This window comes from Fukomys damarensis, unplaced genomic scaffold (assembly GCF_012274545.1).
Source record: "Fukomys damarensis isolate Sample0158 unplaced genomic scaffold, DMR_v1.0_HiC HiC_scaffold_25, whole genome shotgun sequence".
NCBI classification, from domain to species: Eukaryota; Metazoa; Chordata; class Mammalia; order Rodentia; family Bathyergidae; genus Fukomys; species Fukomys damarensis.
Window position 1 is genome coordinate 24,074,910 of NW_022900937.1, and position 12,061 is coordinate 24,086,970.

Below are 12,061 nucleotides of genomic sequence, written 5' to 3' on the forward strand. Positions count from 1 at the left end.
TTTTCCATATGTCCGGGACAATCTCTCTCTCTGTGGAGCATCCCCAGGACTGGGAAGCACACCATCTCCCCAGAATAGTGCACAGCCTGTGCCACAGCCCAGTGCCTTCCAGCGCGTATGCCAGCCTCTGCCAGCTAGTCGGCTTTGCTCCAACCCTGTGAGGCCTACAGAGAAGCCAGCACAAGAAGCCGAAGAGAAGACGTGGCTGCCCAGCTGCAGGAAAGAGCAGCCCCAGCCCCGGAGTGATGAGCACCTCGGGGGGCCCATTATTATCCGGGACAGCCCCATTCCCCGAACTCCACCAGCACTGCGTGCGTGTGCCCAGGAGCACCAGTCTCTCCCACAGAAGGAGAATGCTAGACCACCCAGTTCTCCGCCAATGCCCATCATAGACAACGTCTTCAGCCTGGCCCCCTACCGTGACTACTTGGATGCACAGACCCCTGAGGCCACAGCTGAGCCCACTGAAGTCATAGCTGAGCTGGCTGAGGCCACAGCTACCAGCGAGAGCCAAGATGAGGGTTGTAGGGGGGCCCTGCCTGCCACAGAGGGGTCCTCAGGGCCACCCTGCTCACTCCACGAGGAGGTTGCCTTGGACTTGAGTGTGAAGAGGGCTCTGGCAGAGACTGCCCCTGTCAAGTCCCCCAGCCCTGCGATGCAGACCAACCCCGCTGCTGCAGCTGTGGATGGGACAGCTGTAGGGACCACACTGTCAGGTTTGCCAGCCCTGAAAAGGATGGTCACAGAAGTATCTGGGACACCAGTGACCCCAGAGGCCATGGCAAGGACCAGCTTCCCAGGAGCACCTCAGATGCCAGTGACCACGGAGGGTACGCCAAGGACTAGCTTCCACAGCTCTGTGGCCTTCATGTTCCGGAAGTTCAAGATACTCCGCCCAGCACCCTTACCTGCAGCCATGGACCCATCCACACCCACCCCACCTCCAGCACCCCCTCAGCCCACTGAGTCCACTCCACCTCCTGTACCCATGGGACTGCAGCTTCTTACCCAGCCCTTGCCAGTGGCCTGCTTCAGCCTGGCCCTACCTAGTCCTCCAGCCATCGCTGTGGCCTCCCCAGCCCCTACCCCCATTCCCACTCCTTCCCCTGCTCCTCCCCTACCCCCTACCTTTGGCCCAGCCCTTGCCCCTGCCCCTGCCCCTGCCCCTTCCTCTGCCCCTGCCTCTTTCTCTGCTCCTGCCCCAGCCCCAGTTTCCACAGGGGCCTCAGCAGACTCTACAGAGCAGCACTTTACAGGGCTGCACACATCCCTGTGTGATGCCATCTCAGGCTCCGTGGCGCACTCTCCACCTGAGAAGCTTCGTGAATGGATGGACACGGCTGGGCCATGGGGCCGGGCAGCGTGGCAGGACTGCCAGGTCGTACAAGGGCTGTTGGGCAGGCTGCTGTCTCAGCTGCAGAAGTTTGTGTGCACGCAGCAGTGTCCCTTCCCCCATGTGGTACGGGCTGGTGCCATCTTTGTGCCCATCCACCTGGTGAAGGAGCGGCTCTTCCCAAGGCTGCCGCCCACTTCAGTAGACCACGTGCTACAGGAGCACCGTGTGGAGCTTCGGCCCACGACACTATCAGAGGAGCGTGCACTGCGGGAGCACGCCCTGCAGGGCTGCACCTCACGCATGCTGAAGCTGTTGGCCCTGCGCCAGCTGCCTGACATCTACCCCGACCTGCTGGGCCTGCAGTGGCGTGACTGCATCCGCCGCCAGCTGGGTGAGCATGGGCAGCCCTAGTAGCCACTAGAGCTGTGTGACAAGTATCAAGTGTGTGCTCGGAGTGAGTGGGTCACGGCGGGTGGCTTGTTCCAGGAATTCGTGCCAGGGTGGGCTCTAGGAACCCCTCTTCCTCTACATCCTCCAGAATCAGTGAGTGTTCTGTATCGAAACCTTCCTGGCCCTTCCTGGTGTATCTCCTTCCTGGATGCCCTCTTCCTCCTCCTTCCCTCCTAGTCTTTGGTACAGGCTTCTCTTTTAGCATCATGGGGCTCAGCTGTGCCCTGTCTTCTACCTTGATGTCCTTTGCCTGTGTCTTTGTACAACCTTGCCTCCCCTTTCCTGAGCTCAAGCTCCAGATAACCCACTTCCTCCTGGTCTCTAGTGCCTGGTGTCTCCACCCACTGCACACTCCTGGCTTCTACTCTAAGCTCCCTTTCACCCCTAATCATGTGTATCCCAGTGAGGGGTCACCACCCCTAGCACTTGCAGGCACAGACTATCCCCCAGAAGTCTGAGAATTGTTTGTGGTTTGCTTTCCCTCCCCTAAGTGACAGGCAGCACCTGTTCTTGGCTGGCTTCCTTTGGCTGTGATGTTACAGTGTGGACACTTGGGCTCCTTCAGGCTGACCTTGGGTGAGGGCATTAGTGTACCCATCCTCAAGGCCTTCTGACCCTCTGCTGCCCTGACCCAGCCTGTGTCCAGCTCTTTACCTACAGAACCTGGTCTCCTCCCCTGGCTTTGGCCTTGCCCTGGGCCCTCCACCCAGTCAGGATGGATCAGGCCTGGGGCAGTGTGTGAGGCTGAGGTTTGGCTGACTAGCATTCCTGACTCTGGACTCTCCCTTTGGGGCAGGAATCTTAGTGAGTTGGCATGCCTGCCAATGGCTAGGTCTTGTGCCCTCTCCCCACTCTCTCCCTGAGCCACAGATGCCCCTAGGGAATACTCCCTGCTGCTGCTGCTTCTGGGGTATCCTGTTCCCCCTGGCTAGCTCCCTGGAGTGCACTGGGCCCCCTTGTCTTCTGGTGTCCCTTTCAGGGAGCCCCTGGCTGGGCTGTGGCTCTTGTTGGGGGTCCTGAGGCCGGTATGGCAGAAGGATGATGGTTCTCATGTATGGTAGGGCTCACACGTGCCTCCATTTCCTCATCTGTACAATAGGCTTTGCTGGGCGCCGTCTTGTCCTTGGTCCTGCCTGGGCGCTCATCTGATGGGTTCCGGCCTTCCCTGGGAGGAGCAGGGCTTGGGAGGGAAGGGCTGTGTGACCCTCTGTGCCATCTTGGCTGGTGACTAGAGACTGGGAGGTGGTGTGCAAGGTCTATATCCTGACTCTGTTCATTTTCCAGGTGACCTTGGAACCAAGGCTGGAACTGTGTCCCTCTCAGAGCCCGTTGTGGCCAGAGATGAGCCAGAGGGCCCAGCCCTGGCTCCGAAGTCACCAGTTCCCAAGGTCAGGAGACCAGGGAGGAAGCCACCAGGAAGCCCGGGCCCAGAGAAGACAGAGGCACCTGCTGAGAGAGCATCGCAGGGTTCTTCCCCTGCTCCTGCTGCCAGTGCCAGCCCGCCAGGCCCCACCCTGAGGGCCCGCTTCCGAACCCTGCTGGAAACTGCCTGGCTCAATGGCCTGGCACTGCCCACATGGAGCCACAAGACTTCTGGACCCGACCGGGCCCCACCCTGCCCCCAGCTGCTAGGCAGCCAGAGCCATCCCCTGTAGTGCTGGTCCGGAGTGTTGTTGGGGTGGCCGCCTGTCCTGTGAGCATCCTCAGCCCTCACTGGGCTACCAGCTGGGCTGTGAGCTATGAGCTTCTGAGCTGAAGGTTTTTACCAGGAAGGACTCCCTGCTGCTTCCTAGAAAAAGCCTGGCTGATGTGTCCCTCACTGGTGACCTGGGCAGAAGCTCCACCTCTCTCCAGCCCTCATTTCCTATTTGTAAAATAGGACGGCACAGCCTACCTCGAAGGGTTGTTGGGTGGCATGACACCCATGTGATGGGGTCTCTATCCCTGGCCCCAGACAAATAGGAGGAGAAGTGGCAGATCCTCCTGGGAGAAAGTCCCTGTGTCTCCAGACTTGGCTGTCTTCAAGTGGCACCTTGTAAAGTGTAGATGACATGCTTTTCCCCAGCACTGCAGCAGGGACACAGCTCAGCCTGCTGCTAGCGTCTTTCTGGGCCTGCTGCCCCTGATCCAGGAGGCCCCAAGCCAGTCCCCAATCGACAGTGACTTCCTGAGCTGCCTCCCCCACCTCAGGCCTTGTCCCAGGAATGTTGTGTTTTCTGGAGTCTGCTGGACAGCTGCAGGGACTCAAGGACCAGAGCAGACAGGCCAAGTGGCAGCTGAGTCTCAAGATCTGGACTGAGGACCCTGGTCCTCCCCACCACAGCATTGTCAGCCAGGTCTGCTATGAGCCACTGCCCTGGAGGGTGCTGGCCTGAGCTGGCAGGCTGGGCCCTTTTGCCTTATTTAAGGGTTTGGGGTACACCTGAGAGCTGAGTTATTAAAGCATTTGAGTGGTTTTGGAGCTGGGGTCTGGCTGTGTGAGAGGTTGTGGGTTCTCAAGACTCCCCAGGGTCCTGGCTACTGTGAGCCTTATAACCCAGTAACCGATAGTGCTCACCACACCACATGCCTTCCAGGACTGAGGTTGTGTCTGCCAGTCTGGAGCTGTCCCCTCCCCCAGATACCCACCCTGTGGGCCCCTGTCCCAGGCAGCAGCAGTGACTGCCTGCAGGTTGCTTTCCCAGCCATCCTCTTGGACCAATGCCAAGGGTGTGTGAGCAGGGCCAGGACTTGGAGTGGAAGTTGCCTGAGGCTGAGTGGCCCCAGAGTTCTCTTCACACCCCACTGCTTTCTCAATCCTCTCCCCCCTTCGTTTATGCCTACAGATGACAGCCTAAACTAACGTCCAGAATGAACAGCAATTTTTACGCCATCTCAGTGCTCCCTACCTTTTCTATACCGCAGAGGACCAGTGTGAGGGTCTTAGCAAGGTTGACAGCCCTTCTTCCTGCTGCCTCTGGCCTGATAACCCTGGGCCCCTCGCGGGGTTGCAGGCAGCAGGGGTCACAGGGTTCCAGTATTCTGGAACCTGGGGCAAGAGGATGGCCATGAGTTCGAGGCCAGCCTGAGCTACATAGCGAGACCCTGTCTCAAAAAGACACAAAAAACAACAGAAGACTGATGCGCCCTTTCCTGAAGACTGCTGTGGGCTCTGAATAGCTCAGCCAGGAGAGAGCAAAGCCAGCTCTCCGATGGTGTGTTGTTCTGGATACCCCGCAGGCTGGCCATTAGGGAACCCTGTGAGCCCCTGTGAGCAGGGACGGCTCAGGCAGATCCACCCAGCCAGGCTTCAGTGGCTGTGAGCTCCGAGATACTGGTCCAGGCAATGCTGAAAAAAATACCCTTGGCTGCATCACAAGGAGCAGAGCTCTGAGAGAGGAAGGGGACAAACCTGAGGACTCCTGAAAGCATCAAGAAGAAAGGTTCATTGGCCACATTCTTTGGAGGCAGGGGTCTGGCAGGGGAAGGCCAGGGAGACCAGGACACAGCGGATCCAGAATAACTCCTCCTTCCTTGACTGTCCCAGGGGTGGAGACATAAGACTTCTGTTGAGGCCCTGGGCCAGTAAGTCACCGGAGGGAAACTTCAGTACATTAAATAGGAAAACTTCCTAACCAGCTGAAGCTTGGATAGTGAGTTCCCCATCACTGGGAGCATTCAAGCTTCTAAATCCTTGCACTGGGAAGAAGTTATCCAGAGGGTTCTGGGTCTGTCCAGAGCTCATTGTCAAGTGGGGCTGTGACAACCTGGAACTGCTCATGAAATCACAGAGCTGCTGGTCTAGGTCCTCCTTCCCCAGAGGCTTGAAAACAGAAAGAGCTGGACCCCAGGGGACTGGTGTCTATTAATAGGTCATTTCTGCCCCATCCTGCTGCCTCTACCTCCACCTCCCCTGTCCCATTGTGTAGTGGAATCAGACATAGGCCACTGAGGTCACACAGCACAGAGGCTTCTGCTGGTCCTGGACATGGCAGGGAACAGGTGAGGCTAGTAGCCAGGGACAATGCCCTGTGCTGCGTCCACTCATCTGAATTCCAGGATGCCAACGCCCTTGAAGGCAGGGAAGGCCTGAGTACAGGGGTAGGAGCTGAGGACTAGAGGCCTGAGGCCACCTGCAGCCTCAGTCTCTCTCCTGACCTCTCTGCCTCCTTGGGCTACCTTGTCACCTGGGGTTCCAGTACATGCTCTCTCTGGTCCCTTCCCTTCACCCCAGGTCACCTGCCCCTCTTCAGAAGAGTGTCCTCTGGGCCACCCTCACATGCTGGGAATCTGCTCTGCCTGCCTGTACCTTCCCCCTTGTTTAAACTTTCTATTTTTGTGTTTCTTTGAGACAGGGTCTCACTATGTAGCCCAGCCTGGCCTTGAACTTGTGGCAGTCCTTCTGCCTCAGCCTCCTGAGTGCTGGGATCACCAGATTCAGCTACTTATTTTTTTTTTTTTGAGAAGGGATTTTTGTTAAATTGCCCAAGCAAACAGGGCTGGAACTTGCAATTTCCTGCCTCAGCCTCTCAAGTGTGCTTCCAGGCCCAGCTTGTCTCTCCCTTTCTCTAGTTTGTCAGGTGGCTGCAGTGAGGCCCCATCATTCTTTCTGTTTGCTCTTTGTGCAGATAGAAGCCCACCCGAGGGCAGGAGCCCTGATCCTCCAGCCCTAAGTGGACACCCAGTGATTCTAATTACCTAAGAACTGAGCCATCAGAGGAAGGAACTAATGAATGATGGACAGAGACTCAGTGCTCCCCCTGGCGGAATGACTTGGAGTGACACTGCACCCAAGGTGCCTTTGCCAGCCAGGGTTGCAACCAAGGCAGCAACAGGGCCTGGCGATAGTGACAGGGACCAAGGATTCCTAATGCAGCCTTGGGCCACACAGAAAAACCGTCCTCTGGCCACCAGGTGAGCTTTCTGAAGCAGGGAGTTTTTTTCGCCACCGCCCAACCCACCTGCCCCTGGGGGAGGAGAAACCTTAGCCAGGTTGGGCAGAGTTCAGTGGCTGGCCCTGGAGTGATCAGCAGGGAGGTAGGGCAGGTGAGATCCACAGAACCCCAAGTGAAGGCAGGTGCCCACTCAGCTGCCACATGCCCCAAGGTTTCAGGGCTGCGGAGAGTGGCGGAGAAGACCTTATTGGTGACCCTGGAGGATGTACCTGGGTCCTAGGGTGGAGAACACTGAGCCCTACACAGAGACCATCTGGCCAGGGAGGAGCAGGGTGGCAAGCTGGATAGGGTTAGCATCCCCATGGGGCCTCAGGGAGCCAGAGTTGGGGTGGCCTCAGGCTGGATATGGCCAGCCCCTGATGTAAACAGGAGCCTAGTATTGGGGGTTCCAGATGTGGGTACAGATGTGGAGGGGGTAAGGGGAATGACAGCTGGCTGCTGGTCTGGTCTGGAGGTGACAGGTGTCTTCAGGGTTACAGTAGCAAGAGCATCATGTTCACAGATAATGCAGAGCCTTGCTGGACCTCTGCCCTAACCCATGGGCAGGAAAAGGCCAGGTGGGTGGCATAGCAGTGACCTCCTGGAACCGAGAGGCCAACATCTCCACCGATGTGGGCTGGGACCTAGAGCTCCTGTGGACTGCAGCCTCAGTGGGTATGACTGGGGCTGGGCCAGGTGTGGCCCTGTCCAAGGTCCCAGCAGTCTCTTAAGGGCAAGCAGGTGTGGGCATGTTGTCCAGCAGGGTGTTTCCTGCCTGGTGCAAGAGCAGGAGGTCACACTGGGACCATCCCTGGCCCGGGGATGGAGGGGACATTGTGCACATCCAAGAGTGTGTGGCATGAATTGAGATGCTTCACGGCTGCCTCGATGTCCTAAATTGATTCAAAATGCTTTCCTCTCGTGGTCATTTTGACTTTGGGGAAGAATCAGAAGTTGTATGATGCCAGATGTGGTGAATAAGGTGGATGAGGATACACCATCATGTTTTCACCAGCCTGACTTTCTCTTGGCTAGTACTGGGTGTCATAAAGAATCCATTTGCCAAAAATAGGCTTTTGGAAGTATAGTTTATTTCAGTGAACAGAGACTAAAATCAGGAGATTCTAGCAGCTACCTCTGAAAAGTTGAGTTTAGCACATCCAAGTGTGGATGGGCTGACACTGGGAGAGAGAGTGGCAGCTAGGTGGAAGAGATTTCATCTGTGAGAGGATGGGCTAACACCAGGAGAGAGATATTAGCAACTAACTGGGAAAGGAATTAGGCTTATATAATTTTGAAGGGGCTAAGGAATCTGGGGTGAAATATTTATGACATAGATAACCAAGGGCAGTCTGCTCAGGTGTGTACACAATTACTGGATTTCTTGGTGCCAGGCAGTTGTATACTACATTTTGAGTCCATTTGCTCTATTTACTGGGAAGGTGTTTGCTAAAAGCAGCCTGTTTGCTTTCTCCTGTTTATAAAGGACTCACTTAAGTCAGGACTGACGTTGGGCAGCAGCATTCACTGTATTTTTTTTTTATCATATCTTGTCAAGATATTCAGGAAAGGACTTCCAGTCCTTCAGAAAGTAGCAAGAATGATGGGATAAATCTGTTCAAAGTGAGGGGAAGAGTTTGGGGGGATTCGTGGGAATGTATCTTTTACTAACTGTAACTTTTAAAAAATTTAAATATATATATATATATAGATATAGATATAGATATAGATATTTCTTTTTCGACTAGGGATCTAATTCAGAACCTTGCGTTTGCGAGGCAGGGGGCGGAACCACTGAGCTAAATCCCCACCGTAAGTCTTCTCTTTAATTCCTTCTTTTCAGAAGGTCCCCAAATCTCAGTTCATTCATTCATTCAACACTCATTGAGACACCCACTGGAGACTGATGACAGATAGGGTAGCTGGAAATATATGGAGATGGACAGTAATCAAATGATTCAAGCAAATGTAAACCTGTAACTTGTGATGAGTAGCATGATAAAGGAGCCAGATGGCGCTCTAGCAGCCCGTAATAGGAGAATCTGACCTTCAATAAGGATTTAAATAGGTCTTTTGAGAAAAAAAAGGCAACCGAACGTAGTGATTCCAGCGCCCCGCCGTCCCCACGGCTCCGCCTTCCCCTCAAGGAGCCGCAGTCACGTGGCCGCGAGGTCATCTGACCGCACCGGAAATTGCCTCCCTCTAGCTCCCGGCGCCATGGTGAGGACGGTGTGCATAGTGGGACGCGGCCCGGCGGGTTAGGGAGCACAGAGTCGGGGTGATCGGGAGGGCGGGTTGCCCTGCGACCCCGGGAGTGAGCCATCCCGAGGCGACCGCTTCTGGCCCCCCATGCCGTCTCCGGTGTCCGCTTCCGGAAGCCCCACGCTTTCAAAAGCAGCTTTGCCTGGGCTACTCGGTGCACCCGCCTTGTCCTCCTGCACAGTTGGTTTTGCGGGCTACTCTGCGCCAGACCCGGGATTTCAGCTGAAGATCGGAAGGGAAGTCAGAGCTTGCAGCCGGGTCAGATGGGTGACCTGGGAAGCTGAGGAAGGAGAATCAAGAGGTCGATCCCAGCCCCGGCAATTTGGCAAGACCCTGTCTTAAAGAAAAATAAAGGGCTGGCGATGTAGCTCAGTGCTTAAGGCTCTGGGTTCAATCCCCCTAGTCCAAAACAAGACAACAAAGCGCCCCAGGAGCAGAGGCCTAACTTGCTTTTGTGTAGGTCGGGTTCCTAAGGGTATCAATGAGGAGGGAGCAGAAGACGGGATGGCTGGGTGAGGCACAGTCCCTGTACCCAGGCTTGGGGCAAGGGTGGGAATTAATGTGCACACCTTGAGGGCGGGAATGGAGGTCAGGGAAGGACAGGCACGCAGAGCTCAGTCTTGATGGGTCTGGGCTCACATGAAAATACTGAACACACCCACTGCCCCCCAGAAGGGGGCGCTTTAGAAGGTGGACCTGTAAGGGCCCATCTGTTGATGTATTGTTTAAGAAAAGCCCTGAGGGCTGGGAATTTAGTTCAGTGGTTCTGTCACCTGCCTTCCAAGTACAAGGACCCGAATTCGATGCCCAGTACCCCCTCAAAAAGAAGAAAAGGCCCTGAATAGGGTGAGAGGGACAGCAAGGACATAGGCAGGAACAGGACAGCAGTGAAGTGGTGTGGCTGAGTCTCAGCAGGAATGGGGCCGAAGGGAGGAGGATCTCCTGGGGCATTGTGTTCCCATTGTGCAGCCCTTGGGATGAGTCTGCTATGGGGAAAGCACATGTTGGCACCAGTTGGCTGGCAGATTGGGGCCCAGAGTAGACACAGAGCAAGGTCTGGTGCTGTGGTCAGGGAGAGTTCTCTAAACAGCTGGGTAACTGCCTGTGGTGTCCTGGCCACAGCTCAGCTTTCTGTACCCTGACTGACTGCCTGCGTCATTCTTGCAGAGGTTCCGGTTCTGTGGGGACCTGGACTGTCCTGACTGGGTCCTGGCGGAGATCAGCACACTGGCCAAGATAGTTGAGTGCATGGGTCTATGTGGGTTGGGGGATGACAAGGTCACTCAGCTCTTCCCATCCTCTTTGACCTTGTCACATGGCTGCCCTCTCTGACCCTGTCCTCAGCACTGAGGACCAGGCGGCTTGGTTCGGGTGACACAGGGGCTTCCTTTCCAGTCTTCTGTGAAGCTGAGGCTGCTGTGTAGCCAGGTGCTGAAGGAGCTTCTGGGACAGGGAATTGATGTGAGTATAGGGCCTGTCACCCTACTGTCCTGTGCGCTTCCAGACATCTCATCCCTCCCTGCAGCCCAGTCTGTTCCCACACAGGGCCTAGGCTGGGGGCATGTGGCTGGCGGCTCCTGTACCCACTCAGTGCCTCTTTTCTCTATAGTATGAAAAGATCCTGAAGCTCACAGCGGACGCCAAGTTTGGTGAGTAGCTTGCTATGTCACCCACCTTGGGTGACCTGGTCCCCCTCCTCCCTATAGCCTCCCCGCATCTCCTACCTTAGTAGAGGAGCAGGAGAGGACAAACCCCCAACAGTGCCGCTTGCTCCTCTGCCAGCTCCTAGGGAGCAGTTGTGGTGCCTCTGGCTCAGGGAGGTGTCTGTGGCTACAGTGACATCCCCTACCCTGGTCTCCAGAGTCTGGTGATGTGAAGGCCACAGTGGCAGTGCTGAGCTTTATCCTGTCCAGTGCAGCCAAGCACAGCGTAGACGGCGAGTCCCTGTCCAGTGAGCTACAGCAGCTGGGGCTACCCAAAGGTGGGCAGGGCATAGCAGGTGGGACCTGGGACAGGGGCTTCTGGCGGGAGATAAACTGTGTGGCCCTGGCTGGAATACACCACCCAAGTGTGCTCCTGCCCACAGAGCATGCAGCCAGCCTGTGCCGCTGCTACGAGGAGAAACAGGGTGCCCTGCAGGAGACCCTGCGTGCCTGTAGCCTACGAGGTGAGTGCAGGCTGGAGTGTGCATGTGTGCTTGTGTGTACAAAGTGCCTCCTGTGTAGTCCGGGTTTCTGCTCTCTGAGGCCTGTTCCTAAGCACCTGCCCTTTGCCCATCCTGGGAAGAGACCATACAGCCTTGAGGGTACAGGGCAGGGCGGGCCCACCTGCCTGAGTATCCCCTGCATCCTGTCTCCTTTGCAGTGAACATGCTGGCAAGTGTGGGCTGGCGGGTGGACTACACCCTGCGCTCCAGCCTGCTGCGCTCTGTGGAGGAGCCCCTGGTGCACCTGAGGCTAGAGGTGGCAGTGGCCCCTGGTGCCCCAACCCAGCCTGTGGCCATGACCCTGTCAGCAGACAAGTTACAGGTCCTCTTAGCAGGTGAGGCTCCACTGCACTGGGGTGGTGTGTGACTCCCTCCATCTCTCTGACCACTCCTTTGGTCACTTTTTCCCACAGAGCTGAAACAGGCTCAGGCCCTGATGAATGCCTTGGGCTGAGGAGGAGGAGGAATTCAGCTGCCCTTCTGTATCAAGCTGCTGTCCCTTGACTTCAGGGGTCACCTCATTTGTGGGTGTGGAGGGCCTGGCCAAAGTCTTCTGAATCCACTCCCTGGCTTTCCACTCTCGAGTTAGCATGGGCTCCTGAGGACCTTTCCTGCATTCCCTCCCTCCCCTCAAAAGGCAGGAAGAATAAAGAGCATAAAGGAGTGTGTGGGGTCACTTTCTGTTTTCTGTTTAAGGGTGTCTGTGAGAGAGACCAGGTGACATTCTGACCTTCCTGTCTGTCACTTCTTTTCTCATCTGCTGAGGGAGGGCAGAATCTATGGCCCATCCACAGTGGAAGGCCAGGTAACAACTGTAAATACCTATGCACTGAATACTGGTCACTTAGCTTCATAAAACAGGAACTACTGGACTTAAAAGTGGGAGACTGTAAT

The 12,061-nt window shown here is 56.0% G+C and overlaps 2 protein-coding genes across 2 annotated transcripts in view; both read left to right on the forward strand.

Annotated features, from left to right (window-relative positions):
• Positions 1-6,645, forward strand: part of CUNH15orf39 (chromosome unknown C15orf39 homolog) — an 11,325-nt gene extending 4,680 nt beyond the window's left edge. The window contains exons 3-5 of the mRNA XM_010626460.3: positions 306-1,727; positions 3,071-5,350; positions 6,394-6,645. Of these exons, the coding sequence (XP_010624762.1) occupies positions 306-1,727; positions 3,071-3,441 (1,793 nt within the window). The 3' untranslated portion in view covers positions 3,442-5,350; positions 6,394-6,645. The remainder of the gene's footprint in view (positions 1-305; positions 1,728-3,070; positions 5,351-6,393) is intronic.
• A 2,132-nt stretch (positions 6,646-8,777) lies between these two features.
• Positions 8,778-11,858, forward strand: Commd4 (COMM domain containing 4). The gene is made up of 8 exons (XM_010626472.3): positions 8,778-8,919; positions 10,129-10,200; positions 10,357-10,422; positions 10,571-10,610; positions 10,823-10,942; positions 11,048-11,128; positions 11,326-11,502; positions 11,581-11,858. Exons 1-8 carry the CDS (start codon positions 8,917-8,919, stop codon positions 11,619-11,621), a joined length of 600 nt encoding a protein of 199 aa, XP_010624774.1. The 5' UTR covers positions 8,778-8,916; the 3' UTR covers positions 11,622-11,858.
• Positions 11,859-12,061: the final 203 nt, after the last annotated feature.